This window comes from Lingula anatina, chromosome 5 (genome assembly GCF_051362555.1).
Source record: "Lingula anatina isolate TDL-2025a chromosome 5, LinAna3.0, whole genome shotgun sequence".
Taxonomy (NCBI): domain Eukaryota; kingdom Metazoa; phylum Brachiopoda; class Lingulata; order Lingulida; family Lingulidae; genus Lingula; species Lingula anatina.
The window spans coordinates 4,661,648-4,677,961 of NC_141771.1; the positions used below are offsets into that span (position 1 = coordinate 4,661,648).

General features: G+C 35.6%; 2 protein-coding genes across 3 annotated transcripts; both read left to right on the forward strand.

Annotated features, from left to right (window-relative positions):
* Window positions 1-313: 313 nt before the first annotated feature.
* Window positions 314-2,909, forward strand: LOC147761508 (uncharacterized). The gene is made up of 2 exons (XM_087012529.1): window positions 314-554; window positions 1,104-2,909. Exon 2 carries the CDS (start codon window positions 1,180-1,182, stop codon window positions 2,317-2,319), a length of 1,140 nt encoding a protein of 379 aa, XP_086868655.1. The 5' UTR covers window positions 314-554; window positions 1,104-1,179; the 3' UTR covers window positions 2,320-2,909.
* A 1,934-nt stretch (window positions 2,910-4,843) lies between these two features.
* Window positions 4,844-14,730, forward strand: LOC106156888 (uncharacterized). 2 transcript variants are annotated; one of them, XM_087012526.1, is made up of 16 exons: window positions 4,844-5,027; window positions 5,613-5,693; window positions 7,280-7,885; window positions 8,270-8,385; window positions 8,662-9,019; window positions 9,281-9,421; window positions 9,758-9,807; window positions 10,065-10,381; window positions 10,646-10,745; window positions 11,008-11,151; window positions 11,344-11,473; window positions 11,968-12,096; window positions 12,586-12,751; window positions 13,269-13,431; window positions 13,693-13,837; window positions 14,125-14,730. In XM_087012526.1, exons 2-16 carry the CDS (start codon window positions 5,678-5,680, stop codon window positions 14,415-14,417), a joined length of 2,874 nt encoding a protein of 957 aa, XP_086868652.1. In that variant the 5' UTR covers window positions 4,844-5,027; window positions 5,613-5,677; the 3' UTR covers window positions 14,418-14,730. The 2 variants fall into 2 exon arrangements, with proteins under 2 accessions (XP_086868652.1, XP_013387784.2); XM_013532330.3 differs by having other exon boundaries at window positions 4,845-5,027; window positions 9,755-9,807.
* Window positions 14,731-16,314: the final 1,584 nt, after the last annotated feature.

Below are 16,314 nucleotides of genomic sequence, written 5' to 3' on the forward strand. Positions count from 1 at the left end.
TCTTGTTGCACACATCGTAACCATGTGATAAATCACCACAATACACATTGTGGTCAAAATGCAATCAATTGTGATTATTTTCCGTGAGATACGATCTTGTCACTGCTATACAAGCCTTACTAAAACGTTCTTTTCTGTTCCTTCTTCACGTAATTTCTTACATTGCGGCATTTGTAAACAAAGTCGCAAGTGGGTACTTTACGTCGTAAAAGACCAAGCGTTCACAGATACGCAACGCATTGTTGACATATTCGTAGCGCTTCGACCAAAATAACATCAAAGATTTTATACCGATTTCTTAAAAGGGTGAATAGGGTCTTCTTAATATTCCCTAATTAATATGCATGACCCTATGACCCAATTTCAAAGCGAGGCTAGGTGGGCAAATAAAGCGATGGAAGCCACATGCTCTACACGGGATTTATCTGTTATGCCAGAAATAAGCTTTGGATTTGTAGAGTCATATGTTCGTCGACATGTTGCTAGCTTGGGAGAGAAGAATTTGAACAAAGGGTTCAAATATTTCAGCGAACAGTACGTGCACAACATCAAACGTGAGTAAAAGTTTAGCTTGCTTGTAAAAGTTTATCAGTTCACTGAATTCGAACTTGTCTGTAGTTAAACACTAGATCGATCTGCTGAAAATTCTTCGGTATATTGTCTCTTTTTTTTTTACTGCCCTCTTTGTACCCCTTTTTTACTCATTGGATAGTACATTGTTCGGGTATTTTTCATTCTTTTTTCCCGATCGTGTGACTTTTGTTGCACATTCGGATTGATAGTGCTACTTATGCACGCCATGTCGGACGTTTGATACTGACTTATAAATGGTCATGTAAGCGTTATTTTAGAGCATTTTCCAACCAAGTTAAAATGTTTTTTAATCAAGAGAAGGCAGGAATGAGTTCCTATTTTCATTTAACTGTTATATTTGTGTATCATATACATCTTCACACACGTAAACCTACTAGTAAGCGTATTTTCCCCGAAGTTTGGTACACTTATAAGTAATACCTCAGCATATTATCTGCCAACTACATACTGCCACGATATTTAAGATTAGTTTTTGAACAATTACAATGTCAGTTTTTTCCCACTTTCAGTCTTTTCCACCACCGAAGGATGCAGAATAACTGCAGGGTGTCACAGGTCCATGAAAAAGAGTGAATCCCCCATACTATGGAAATTTATCTACAGAATATACCCCTTGATGTCACTTTTGCCAAGTGCACATGTCCAATTGGTCTGAGCAAGTCTTGTGGACATGTAACAGCAACTCTTTATCAATTGGCTCATTATTCATCTTTAAAATTATCAGCAGTGCCAACTGATATAGTAAAAACATCAATGAGACAGACCTGGCATGAACCAAGGGGTCAGAAAATCAGAGGGGCTGAAGTCAGTTGTTTGGAGTTCAGAGGATACAACAGACTTGATCCCAAGAAGGAAACGTCTACCATAAAGTCAACCCTCAGTAATCCAGTTAGGACAAAGTTGCCAAGTATAGTTGATATCAAAGACAAACTGAGAGATGAACATGCAGATTTTCTTTTACTGTCTGTAATTCCCGATATTACTCTTCCCTCTGTCCCCACTAAATATGGTAGCAAGATTAAAGGAAGTGTGATCAGTTACCAGCAAAAACAACATTCTGACTATATTTTGAATTTATATGATACTGAAGATTTTCCTTCCTTGCCCTGCAATGATCACATGGTAAATGTATACGCAGCAGTGATGGACAAAGAAAAATCAGCCAAGTTGGGGACACTTGCAGTGTCTAAGGAGGAAGCTTCTGTCATTGAGGAGGAAACACGGTTACAGTCAACTGACCCTAAATGGCACAATGTGCGACGTGAACGTATTACTGCATCCAAGGCTGGAGAAGTAATTACTAGAAGAAAAGACTTTGAAAAATTGGCAGAGAGGTGGAAGTCTGGTCGGACTGTAGTAACTTCAGCCATGAAACATGGGATTGCATCTGAGTGCCTTGCTGCCCAGGCTTATGTGGACAAACTGGACCAAAATGTGAATTTATATCCATGTGGGATAGTTGTTAGTCCCACTGCTTCATGGTTGGCAGCATCCCCAGACAGAAAAGTGTATCGCCCCAACAGAACACCTCCCTTTGGGCTTCTGGAAATCAAGTGCCCAGTAACTGGATCAGTTTTAGAGTTGGATTATCTAAAGAAAAATGAGGCAGGTATTTTGCTCCTAAAAAAGCGTCACAATTACTACAGGCAGGTAGTTATGCAATTGGCCTGCACAGGACTTGAATGGTGTGATTTTTTGTATGGACAGAAAATGACAGTCACCTAGAGACCATTTATTTTGATCAAGTTGAATGGCAGGAGATGAAAGACAAACTAGACATGTTTTTCTTTAATTATTTACTTTGAAAATACAGTGGACTTTCATTTTTTGAGCTTTCAAACAGACAGAGATATACATAGCTGAGCAATTGATTATATATGTAAATTAAAGTTAAAATTGAGCAATACTGATTGTATGATACATAATAAAGAAAGGTATCCATTGAGCAAAACTCTATAAATTATACATATGAAAACATTTGTGATGAATTGCATATTACATAAATATTTTTGTATGACTGTAACTAGACATGTTTTTCTTTAATTATTTACTTTGAAAAATACAGTGGACTTTCATTTTTTGAGCTTTTAAACAGACACAGATATACATAGCTGAGCAATTGATAATATATGTAAATTAAAGTTAAAATTGAGCAATACTGATTGTAATGATACATAATAAAGAAAAGTATCCATTGAGCAAAACTCTATAAATTATACATATGAAAACATTTGTGATGAATTGCACATAACATAAATATTTTTGTATGACTGTAAGTACTGTGTGAATATCAAATAAAATTTAGAAAATTTTCACCTGAAGAGAAATTTACATTACATTTCATTAACTTTAATTAACGGTCCTCTCCACAAAGTAAGCAAACATGCTACCGTCCATAACTGATTGATACTGCCGGCTGTAGATATAGGAATCACACTATCAAACAAGTGGTGCTCTTTTGTCCTTCTAATTGCCCTCTCAACATGAATTCTTAAACTTGCAATTTCCTGTGTGTTTGCTATTTGGTCAAGGGTAAATTGGGAGTTGAATCGAAATGGTGGAATGTTCAGAGACACCTTTTTTTCTTTAAGCTGGCTGCCAATTGTGAAACCTTTATCAGCCATTACACTGTCTCCTTCTTCTAAAAGATCCAAATTTTCCTTCGCTCTGGGTCTTCTGGAAACTTGTGAAATGATAACTCTGGATGATAACGTTTGTCATTTGTGCACAACGGCACACAACAGTGGTCTTTACCTCCCGGCATTCTACAGGACTGCCTTCTAGCTTCGTTGCTAAGAATTCGTTTGCCTTTTTAGCCTCGTTTTCGTAAATTGGGTCAAATCATGCATAATTTTTGAGAAGCGCGTATTACGTATTTTATTGCATGTTATATGTTTATCATTAGCCGCTATCGCAAAAAACTACTCATGCGCGAAATCTGCGCAGATCGCAAAAAAAGCTAATATGAGAGAACTACCTTAATTTACATTACTCAAAGAGCCCTAAATGGTAACGTATGTTAATTCCCAAAACCTATGATAATGTATTAGTTCCAGGTCACTCAATTTTAATTTTTATACTGCGTCCAATGTATTTTGTATTGATTCAGTAATGGCAAATTATACATGATGTAAGGATATGCATTTTATAAATATTTAAACTGAAACTTAAAGCAATAATAACTCTTCCTTTGAGATTCAAAATTCCGCATGAAATACATTGTAAACAATGCATGGAAATATATTCTATTGTATTTTACCACTAAAACGGCCGTTATTGTAGTAAAACTAAAATCTGTGCTTGTCAATAGGGCTTTCGAAGCTTTCATCAAGGCATTCGTTGCTAATGACGTAATGGTGTCACGCGGATTCTCGCGTTCATTCGAGACCAAAATAACATATGGCGCCAAACGCATTAATGCGGACGCAGACGTAAGTTGCGAGTTTTTGTACAGTGCGTCGGATAACAAAAAGCCCAGAACGGCACACATTGTGGATATTAATGTATTTTTAACAAAAAGACGAATATATCTCATGAATCTTATATAGTGTTGTTGTTGTCTGCTTTTCCCGCGGTTTTAAGTAGGTCAACAGTGACTATGCGATGTCAGAGAGAGCTCCGTCAGTTAAAATCTCTTAAGAGATTTTAACAAAAAACCGTACGTTTAGGAAAAAAACCCTGGATTAACTTTGAATGCAGGATTGGGGTCGCTGACCATTGGTAAGTACGGGAAAATTGCCGTTTACTCCAGGAAAATCCAATTTTTGGCCAAAATGAAGAGTTATTATGACTTTAAGTAGCTTTGTATCATGGCTATACCCAGTTATACTATAGGTACTATGTTCCCCTGGGCCAGAAAAATTGTCAAAAAGTTTCATTTTGTTTAAGTACTTGGTGCAATGGAAAGCAGGATCCCCCTCACCCCCCACCCCCCAAAATCCGTCCCTGCTTGATAATATCAATTTTACTTGACCAAAATTTTGATTATTTGATTGATGAAAACTGTTCTGATTTAAAATTTCCATAAAAATTTATCACAGTCTAAATAATGGTAATTGTTGCCGAAATGCTGCAACATGTACAAATAGCTATGACAGCTCTTTTATATATATATTGGATATCAAACCATGGATCGATGAACATGGGATCATGTTTAAATATTATCAAACGTAAAATGAATTCTCAATATCATTTTGAAACACTCGTTTTCTAATCTTGCCTATTATTTTTCGACATCGAGGCTAGCATAAGGAGGACGACAATCTTCTTGGAAAGGCAGGGCTAGAAGGGGAATCCCCTTTTATTTCTATTTAAAGCAATGACGGAGAGGTTATCCAATCAAAGCTCGTGTTTATGTTGACGTCACGTGGCATGATCGAAGGACAGAGGGAACCTAAATGGCGGGACTGCAGGTGCCGTAGTCAAAACAACAGGTATTTACTCGAAAAGTCTACCGAATGCTTACCTTAATTGTAATGACAGTTTTGTTACACATTCGAGCATCTAATTATCTATGTGTTGTCAATTTATCTGTTTTATTACAAGGAAAATAGATGATTTTTGTGGTGGCAAATATGAAACTGATCGTCCATCTTGGATTCCTTGTTCCACACGGTCTTTGTTTACATAGGCGCTGCAATCTGTGGTTACATTCACTCGTTAAAACTTATGTTTTCTGAAGTTTTCCTTCACGATTAAATAGAAATTGTTTTTGATTGCGCCTCCTCTTGTCACTGAAGTTATTAAAATTTTTCGTTTGTGTGTTATTTGAGTTTGATCAAGATCTTGAGAAGTTTCACTTTAGCCTAGGCCATTGTCACCAGGAAGTGGTCATAGTAGAATACTATTGTGACTTTTCTTCTTACGGTTTGATTTTATTAAATATCATCAGTTAATGCTAATTATTAGTGATAACAAATAAACCAAAGACATTGCAGTTACGACACGAAATTTTACATCTCGATGGAGATATATCTGTGGCAGCTTTAAGTATAGTATTTTATTTCACACTCTTTCAGGTGATTAGATTTTAACAAGTATTCACACGAACAGGACATTCATGTAGAGGAATTTTGTAGCCAGCATGCCCACCCCATACGGTAAGTTAATACAGCATTTATGTGATTGGTATTAAAAATAAAAGAATATTTATTCGCCAACTTAATTATTGTCTTGACTTTGTTTGTTAAACACATTGCACTACTGCAGTTACGCCATTTTCAGAAGTTTACTGTCTATTGCATGGAGAGGTTAAACAGTTTATAAAGATGACAAGTATAACAGAGTCCAATTCACATCAGGTTTAGCTAAAACTTAACATTGTTTAAATTTAACCACGCAGATAGATCACAAGGACATGCTATGTGTAAATTGACTCCTGCAGGATTTTGGATAAAAATTCCTAAAGAAGTCTTAAAAGCCTTTTTGCAGGCTCACAAATCCCTTTGTTATAGTTGGCAACATTCCAATGATTTTGTACAGGTATCTATATAGGTCTACTAGTAGATAAAATCTTACAGACTAAATAAAGGGTAAATTAAATTTGTCATTTAATGCATTTTTGGTGGTTTTAATTTTAACCTATTAAAATCGATCTTATTAATCAGTATATATCAGTGTGTGTATATATATATATATATATATATATATATATATATATATATATATATATATATATATTATTGATCACACAGATATAGAAGAAAAACAGATCTCACTGAAATGAAAATAACACATCCATTTAATTATATACAGAAAAGTGGCTGGTGCCAAAAGAATAATAAGTTGAACCTTCTGCTAGATTTTACTTTTTCACATTTATTTAGTCAAGCTAAATTGTTTTGTCTTGAGTAAACATTCATTGTGGTGCGACTTGTGAGTTTAGGATAAAAAATCAATTGTTGTTTGAAAATGTGGCATTTGGAGTTGTTTTTTATTTGTTCACCAAGGCATGTGATTCATATCGATCGAAGGGCATTGTTGAGTCCATAGGTTATATGAATATTGAGTTGTGACGCATTGAATGTGAGGAAGTCAATATGCTGATAAAAACTGTTGAAGAAAAAATATTAGACTTGCAGTGATTGGATGTAAATCAGCCAATAAGGCACAGTATACTACATGATGATAGGAGAAGAACTGTGAACCTGAATAAGGTTTGCCAGCTCTCAGCCAGTGGGTAATCAGTAATGATTGTTTTTACTTGATAAAAATTGACCCGAAGTGGTAGGCATTGTGTGTTGGTGAACAGGAAGCTAAGGGTCAAGTAACTAGCAAATGACTTTTTCATTTCTTGAATCAAACAATTTATGAGTAATCATTTTTTAGAATTCTTCCTGTTTCACTTTGAGAGTACATATTTGTTCAGTGTATTTGGGCAGTTGCCAACAGTAACAAAGCAGCTTTACAAGTCTGTATAGAGAATATTTTTACTTCAGGTGAATTTATGACTAAATTATTTTCAGTAGAATCATCTTATTAAAGAAAATAGGCTTAGGAAATAGAAAATAAATAAAATCAGGTGATCAGCCTGTGCAGGTTTGTTATTGTTATGGTTCACCTAGTAAATGTAGACAATGGCTGGTCTTGCTGTAGAAAGTACAGAATTTTACAAGATGAAAAAAATAAAAATTATAAAATTAATTATTAATTCAGTGGTTTTCAAATTATCACTTTGTAATTCCAGAATTAGAGTGTGATGTGGGCAGCCACACCCAAGACCCTCCCCGAATTGAGGGAGGTATGCCACCAAAGTTGATCCCTCGAGCAGAACCAGTACCACTACCCGAGGGGCTCATCTCAGACCCAACAGGTGACCAAAACCTGCTGGCAGTTAAAGTGGCAGTTAAAGGACTCGTTGGTGGTGACTCACAAAATGAAAACCCCAGTGAGGCAATGGAGACGGGGATTCAACATGGTGGATTGGGTTCCCTGGAAGATCAGAGTGAGGGCTTTGCTCCTAACAATGTACAGAGTCGTACCAGACCCTGTGGTTTCCCAATGACGCCCCAGGCTCCAGATTTAACTGCCTTCAGCGAAGACACTCCTGTTGGGGCACCAGCAGATGGCAAGCCCACAAAGGCCCAATTTACAGAGGATGAAGAGCTAGAGGCAAAGAAGATGTTGATGACGGTTGAAAATGAACCAGTGGGACAAGATCTCTCCGCTGTAGCCAAGATTGTGATGCAGGGTGATAGTGAGGCTGCGATGGAAGAAGATGGCAGTCAGATTGCCGAGGAGCTGGGTATAAACCTGGTGACCAGTGAGAACCAGGAAGACATGGCGTCAGTTGGTAGGTGGCTGCCATTGATACAATGTTTCTTTATCAAGGTTCAAAGAGATTTCTTTAAAATTTAAAGAATAGAAATTCAATTAGGTAATATTTAACATTTGGCTTGAGAGTATACGGGTGTCAAATTTTGCTAGAAAAGACTTGACACCTTTCTTACGTTTTGATCCCCATTCAAGTGTTGGATTCTTATAGTTCATCCAGTGTTATGCATGGGAGTCGGAGAAAGTAACAGGTGAAGTAAATGTTATTGTTTCATTTACAGAAGAAGTGTACAGTTGTCTTGGACAATTTGAAAGAAGAGTTGTGAGCAAAAAGAAAGTGCCAGGTGACGAAGAATGTTTATGTATTGTTGCTTATGAAAATTTGTTTTTGCTTCTATTACAGCTGACACATTAAGTGTAAGAGTAGTTGGTTGCCTCGGTCAGCTTGAAGGAGGCGTGGAAAGCATGAGCATCCAGGAAGCTTCTGGTGTGGTCAGCCATGGGGAAGAATTGGCACAGGTGGGACAAAGTGGAATGGCAGTGATTTAGTTGCTGTTACTTTTACTGTGAATGATGTTTTTTAGGAATGTTTTGAAACAGGTTTCATAATTAATTTTTACTAATTATGTAGGGGGGGAGGTCTATTAAAATAAATTATGTTACTAAAACTATGGTTTAACTAGAAAATCAGAATGAGACTGAATAAATGACTGTTCTTTCTAGTTGATTGAATGATGTTGCTTTTTTGAAATCAAAGTATATGTATTACAATAAAAATGTATATTTGTTTTTAAGGAGCCTGTCACAGTGAGTTTGCAAACGACTGAAGATGCAGTTCAAGATAACCAACACCAGGTGTCAGCAGATGAAAGCCAAGTGGAGCCAGAAGCAAGACAAGCCAGCATTGCAGTCAGACCACAGTTTCGCAAGATGCACAGTATCCCATACACAGCTACTACAGAGTCCGCACAAATCCCTGAAACACCCATACGACCTTCTATACAAGAGGGGACAGGAGCACAGGAATGCGTGGAACAGATGGGACAGGGATACTATGAGAGTATCATAAAGAAGATGGAGGAACTGGTCAACGATGCTGAGAAGCGTCGGGGGCTGAGTAGAGAAGTGTTACAACAACTGAAGAGGAGAGCAGGTAAATTGTAATTACAGATAAATGATAGGGAAATACCATTCACTTGTATCAAGGCTACCAAATAGCAACTTAACTTTGTATCTTCCTATAGGATTAAAAATGTAGATGTACATAGCCATGATGAAGTGAAAAAAGGTTTTACTTCAAGTTGTAATTTGTGATTTTATCTTCTGAAGAGAAAAATGTTTTCATTTTCTATGATGCTGTCATTGGTTTTAAGTTACTTGAGCACTTTCTGATGTATTACATATATTATTTCAGATAACATCTCAAAGCATTTAAGTGGCCCCTATTTAGATGAGGTTTTGCTGAAGGAGAGCCATAAACTAGATTTGATACTGAAAAAGCTGAGCCAAAGTTTGGAGCTCACAGAGAGTGACAGTAAATGGCTGTTTGATATAGGTATGATAAGAGTTTTTGCTTAAATCAGATGATTAGACTTGGGGTGGAACAGACATGTGAAAAGAGATAACTAGATTTTTAAGCGTGAATTTGCACCGATTGATTGCTGAGAAATCAGTAAGTTAGAATATAGTAGCAGTTAGGTTTTATTTCAGATAAATACTTGGGGAAAAAAAAAAAAAAATATATATATATATATATATATATATATATATATATATATATATATATATATATATATATTTTTTTTTTTTTTTTTTGAAAGGTCGAATATTGCTTTTCTGGAATTATGGTCAACTTCTTTGTATATAAGTCCAATATTTGAATTTTTAGCAGAAGATTTGATGGAGGAGGATGTGGCAAGCAGGGAAGAAGATGGAGACAAGGTGATAATTGAATTGCTTTATGTTAACAAATAACAGTAACAAATATAAGGACAGTTCAAGATAAACTTCACTTCTTTGTAAACATCTTGTTTGCAGAAATGGGCACAACCTTTCAGAGTGAAATTCCTTATTTACTTTATCATTAAGTTTATTCAGTAAAGCAAAGTGGTGTTTCAGTGTAAACCAATTCTCAGGGAGTTTGTTTTTCCTCATAAAAAATTGAAATTCATTGGAAATTGATTGTGATTTTATTTCAGCTTGAGCCAACAGGCACCAAACACAGTGTAAACAGTTTATACAGTGGCTGTGAAGGACCAGCACTAAGCATGCCCCCCGTCAAACAGCCCAAACTGCACGAGGGGGACTCTGTAGGCTTTGGGACCCCTCTGGGGCACATAGCCCCCACTGTAGACAGTCCCAAACAGCAGTGTGTCCAGGCAACTGATGACAGCCCCTATCCCAAGTTCATCAAAGAGGAAGTCTACAGCAGAGCCTTAAGGGGCACACAGCCCTGGGTTTATGAGAGCGAAGTGGCAAATAACCCCCAATCACCTTTTAACAAATTGGTGTCAGGGTAATTATTGAATGAGAAATGTTGACTTTTTGAAGCTGATGATAGTTATGAATAGATATTTGTATTTGGCTTAAAACTTTATCTTTCACATTTCAATTAGTTAAAACTTTCTGAATTTTGAGTATTATATAATTAGATAGGGGCAAATTTTAATTAGGTTAGAGCGCAACTAAGCTTGGACTATTGGGTAAACTGTAATTTGCACTGCAATAGCAACCAGTCATCAAGCAATAATGAAAATATATGATATTGTATTTCATTTAGGAAAGTTGTCTATTCAACTGCTGAAGGACTGTGCCAATACATGCATGACCTTGACCCATGTCATGTGACCTTGGGGATTATAGGGGCCATTGTTTGTGAGGTAATGCAGTGATATTACACCTGAAGACAATATACTAGATATCACATCACAATAATTGTTTCCAGTCATCCTATACTTAAGTAGCTGAATGCACGATGTATTTGGATTTTTTTAAGGACTTTGAAAAGAAATTCAATAAGTGATTGTTTGTTTTTGTTTGCTTTACCGGTTCATGCCCAGATCTATTGTACGTATGCAAAATCTACCATGTCTGTATTATATTGATAACATTATGACTCAAGCTATTGCATTAATATTCTAGAAAATAGCACAAGAAGTTGAGGACAGTTTTGATGAAGGTGTACATTATGAGCATGTAAAGGTGTTAGGAAAGGGCAGCTACGGTTGCGTCAGCCTGTGTTGCACGCTTAGTGACAAAAAACGCACAGAATTTGTGAAGAAAGAGGTAATTCAAAACCTTTAACTGGATTTTCTGTTGTTTGGAGTTATATTTCATGTTTTTGTCTTTAAGAAATGTTTAACATGCATCTATTAACATAACTATAACATAAATCATACTTTGAAATGTCACTGTGATAATTGTTTATTTATTGTTATTATCATACTTTCTAATGTGGAGTTTTATTTTTTATTGCAGGTGTTTAACAAGGCAAAGTTTCGCGGGAGCGAAGTTGTCGTGCCTCTCCAAATCTTACACAGAAACATACCCCAAGTTTACGGGTTTATCAACACTCCAGAGAACTATTATATACTCCAAGAGTATTCAGGTAGGAAAAGTTTGAAACACACCTACATACACATATCTATATCAATTACTCACTATTTGAATGAAAAGTTGGTCTTCGGATGACATGCTACAGCTCCTTACCAGCAGCTTAAAAGATACTTGTAGGATATATACATATATTTTTAAAAATTCTTCCCACCAACACAACATTAGATTAAAATTTCAATTGTCAGCATTTTTCTGGTTGTGACCCAATTATCTTAGGTGAATACTATCAAAGATTAAACTTAGACAAGCAGTGTATTATTATTATTATTTTTTTTTTTTTTTTTGCTGATGGCACCTGTTATTTTTATAGTATAAACATAGCATTTTTCTATTTTCTTTTTTTAATTCTCATCTTTCATTATTTTTAACTAACCTCAGGAGGGCCATGAGAAAGATTAATTTTATATTTTTCTGTTTTTACCCTAAGTAAATAAAGTTCAAAAGAAATATTTGATGTTTATGAATGGTAATTTTTTTCTTATTCAGGGTGTAACCTGACCCAGTTCTTACTATCGAATGAAATGGATGAAATTGAAATCAAGGAAGTCACTGTCCAGTTGTTGGATGTAGTGGCGTATTTACACAGCTTTAATATCTATCACAGGGACATCAAAGGTAACATCTGTGTGATTGTTATAAAGATGCTCAAATATTAGAAATATATTAGATTTCCTGAAAGCTACTTTTTCTCCCCAAGGTGCATGAAATATTCATATTATTTAACATGATCTGTGAAACACCCCATTTTGCGACTTGTGAAAGTGACTTCTTCTTATTCTTTATCCTTTGCGAAATGAAGTCGTTATCCCAAGTGATTTGTGATTTTCAATTCACATTTTCAATATGATATGAATTTTTATTTACTGTGAATTATCATCACTGCCTCCCTCCCCAGTGGGACCCTCTCTTTTGACAATTCTGTATTGAAAAATACTTTGTAATCATCTCATTGTGATTGACTCCTTTTATTGCAACTTCTTTTCACAGATATTAGAGGTATGGATGCCATCTTGTCATACCACTAACAGAAAAGTTATTTTGTTTCCTTTCAGCTGATACATTGTTGCATTTAAAAAAACAACTGTCACATTGTTTCCTTCTCAGCTGACAACATTGGTGTTCGGCCTGGACTGGATGGATACGGCCTAAGAATTAAGTTGCTGGACTTCGGTGCTTGCATTACGCCCCAGGACAGTCCAGACCTGTTGGGACTGACCGCTGCCCACTGCTCCCCTGAACTGTGCACTGTGCTGGTCAAGGTGTTTCTTGGGTGAGTACTTGTCTGACTCCATCACTGAAATCAGATGTAGCCAGTGTTTGCCTCTTAGGAAAATTAGTTGCTGGACCGAAAGTCCAGCCATCTTGAAAAGTAGCTGGACTGAATGTCTGCCGGGTGGGAAAACTTCTCAGCCCGTTCTGAAAGTGGTCAACCCCGGGCAGACGGTCCAGCCTTAATTTCTAACCCTGGATGTAGCCCAATAGTCCCTTATCTCTAGTGGACAAAGTTAAATGATAAAATCTCAACCTAATTTTCCTGTTGTTCTGTCCAGTGTCTACTTGGGCTGGTCAAGGTAAAAGTACTGCATGGTTCTGCCCTTCACAGACTGATGTTAAATTATTTAAACAAACGTTCAACAAAAAATTGTAATGCTTCATCTCATGGTAAATTGACAAAACCTGATTGACTTTCAGTGTCTTGTTTAATTTAATGGGGGGGGGAGCATCAAACAAAAAATTCAGATCTATTATCATTCTTGACAGTGATCATGGACAACTTGTTATTCCAGCAAGCAAGCGTGTGAAGACCTGCTGTGTCGGGTAGACTGGGGGAAAGTGGATACGTACGCTGTGGGCTGTACTGTCCTCCACATGTACAAGAAGAAACATATCTTCTATGAAAAGATGAAAAGTTTTCCAGAAGAGAAAAATACAAAAGAGCTGCTGAAATATGTAAGTGCGGGCTGTGTTTTTATTTTGACAAAATTTTTGTCTTATGTTAAATCACAATTTTGTCGTCAAGCAAAAAGTTGCTATGGCTCTAGTATCTGAGGAAGTTGGAAATTATTAACCAATAATAACACTACTTGCTTCATAGATTGTAAAAAAATTCACTTTCAATTTTTTTTCTCCTCAGAAAATGAAATTATGAAGAAATAAAAAAAATGGAGAGAAAATGAATCCTTAAGCAATCATTTTACTTTTTTCCCAAAGGTTTCAGAATATCCCAGAGCATGTCTTCAAGAGATCCCGGATGTGTGCGTGGGAGAGATGAGGGGTCTATTGGAGGACTTGATGTCAGTGGTCACCAGCAGGGTCACACCTAAAGATGCTCTCCGACACCGAGCACTGGCTATGTGTACGTGTTTAAGCTTCTTTGAATTTATATCTGATTTTAATTTTTTTTTTTTTTTTTTCATGATTCAAGTGCATGATATATCGTGGAGTTTTTTGTAAGGCGATTTGACTTGTAAGCAAGTTCATTAAGAAAATTAGCAGATATAAGGCATTTTTGGGATTTTATGTTTCAGTAAAAAAAAAATAGTACCTCAAAGCAGTGATCACCTTTTTCTTTTAAATCACACATTTTTTGAGTTTTGATTTTTATTTGCCAATAAGTGTTATTTCTTTTCTTATTGTTTTTAGTTGTTAAAAGTGGCAATGGCAATAGTCAAGTTAGACCAGCATCCAGCTCATCATTCACCAGAGCACCATCTACCAATGTGTTGCTGCACAATGGAGCACAGCCCCAAGCTACAAGGATTGAAAGTTGCACCAAGATGGAGGAAGGAGGCATCCCAGATTTTGGAGCTCTGCTGAATTTCGACAGCTGTGAAGATCAAATGGATGAAGACACTGGGCAATGTGACAGCAGCAGTTCCAATGACAGCAGAGATATGGATGAAGAAGATATGGAGAGTGACAGTGATCATGAGTAGATGAACTTGAGGACATGTTTGTCTGTGGCTGGTGTCACAATTGGCTGTGTTGATAGTAAAATGTGTGAAAACTGGAAACAGAACATCACCAGTTAAACATTTGTGACTTAATATGTATATATAGTTATGACTGTAAATATCTGAGTTTATTGTGTACATATTATGTAAGATAAAAGTGCAATGTATTTGTGGAATTTTTAAAATGATGCATGAATTTTAACATTCCCATGTGTAAATATATTACTGAAATCAGTGCCATATTACAAATATTATTTAATATATATGCTTATAAAAAATAAATGACGGATGCAGAGTTTTGCTTTTGTTGAAATTGATTTTTCTACAAATTGACAGAATTATTTGGTTTGAATTAGGGCCATAGATATTTTACTGCCTCCCACCCAGGTTGTGCCACCTCTTGGTTCAGGCATTTAACGAAGGTAATTTACGCGTGTACACATTGGTAACTAAAACGCGATAATTTTGACATTTCTTGGCTGATACAACTTTGGAAATGCAATGAAACCAGTAGTGTACTGTGCCACAGTTGGAAATTTATCTATTTTCGCTGCCAACTTCTAACCCATCAGTTTAAGAAAGAGAAAAATGAGAGGTTATTAATATCATTATTCACTATTACTTGCGAAAAATCTTCAAATCAGTAAATTTCATTTAAAAGAAATTAAATAAAGAAATAATTACAATAAATATATAAAGCTTTTCCTTCCCAATAAATGTCTTAACATCCCATTGCGTAGCCCCTTAGTGAACTACGACAGCCCATAAATGACATCTGCTGAAATATGAAAAGGGGAACAATTTAGACAAACCCTTTATAATAGCTTCTGTCACTTGTAACCCGTTCCTCAACAAGGTGTACTGTTAGGCATTGGAGTTAAGTGAATTGTATTATATCATGTAATTGTTGTCCAGATGTTATTGAAAGAATTACCATTATTCTTTCTAATAGATCAACTAATTTATTTTAATTATACCTACTACTTTTCCTCAAAATCAGTATTTTAAAATACACGAAGAAAGCTAAAAAAGATATGTCTTCAGGATCATAGTTTTCACATTAAATAGCGGCAATAAATTTACCAGGCCCATTGGACTGTGGTATCCAGGGTTCTCTGTTATGTCTTGGAATTCTTGCTTGCAGTTACATAAATGTTTATTATATCAAATGTGTTATAGTTCGCAAGTGTTTGCTCTATGAGCAATTCCACTATTATTATTATTATTATTATTATTATTATTATTATTATTATTTTGCTGACGAAAAGCATACTTAAAAACTTAGAGAAACAATTTCTTGGTATATACTACAGATACACAGAACAACTCCTTGCTCTCATACATGATTGCTGATATACTGTACATGAAATTTTTCTTTGCAGTCAGACAAAATAAATGCTTGTAGCTAAGATTCAAGCATAATCATTTCAAAGACTTTAAAAATAATGACGAAAGATCAAATTCTTGCTTACCTACTGCCCTAGCCCAAAAATAATTTTAAAAAGTTGAGATGTTTAGGTCAGACCATAATAACACAGAAATCTAAAATCTTAAAAAGGATCAAAGCATTCAGAGGAACTTTCTGACACACTAAACAGTAACAAAATAGCAAATATAATTATTCTAATGTTTATTTGCAACTAAAACAGTTGGATTGTACTTTAATGTTATTTGTTTCATTCACTAAATATAATAAGACAAATAAAACTGTTAACTCAAAGTGTTAAAATAAAATGAAAACTTGGTACTGCGAGGATATTTATAACTACATTAAGAGTAATTAAAAAGTTTTAAAGGATTCTGTGCACATGGTATAAATGTCTTTGATGATATAATTATAGTTCTCCAATATGGTATGGTATACTCTTGAGATCAATGC

What these genes read in the sequence shown, in the direction of transcription:
- LOC106156888 (XM_013532330.3), top strand. An exon ending in TAGGGGCCATTGTTTGTGAG is followed by an intron (nt 10,746 to 11,007) that starts GTAATGCAGTGA and finishes TTAATATTCTAG; the next exon opens with AAAATAGCACAAGAAGTTGA. An exon ending in CTATCACAGGGACATCAAAG is followed by an intron (nt 12,097 to 12,585) that starts GTAACATCTGTG and finishes TTTCCTTCTCAG; the next exon opens with CTGACAACATTGGTGTTCGG.
- LOC147761508 (XM_087012529.1), top strand. Translation starts at nt 1,180, where the DNA reads ATGGAAATTTATCTACAGAATATACCCCTTGATGTCACTTTTGCCAAG.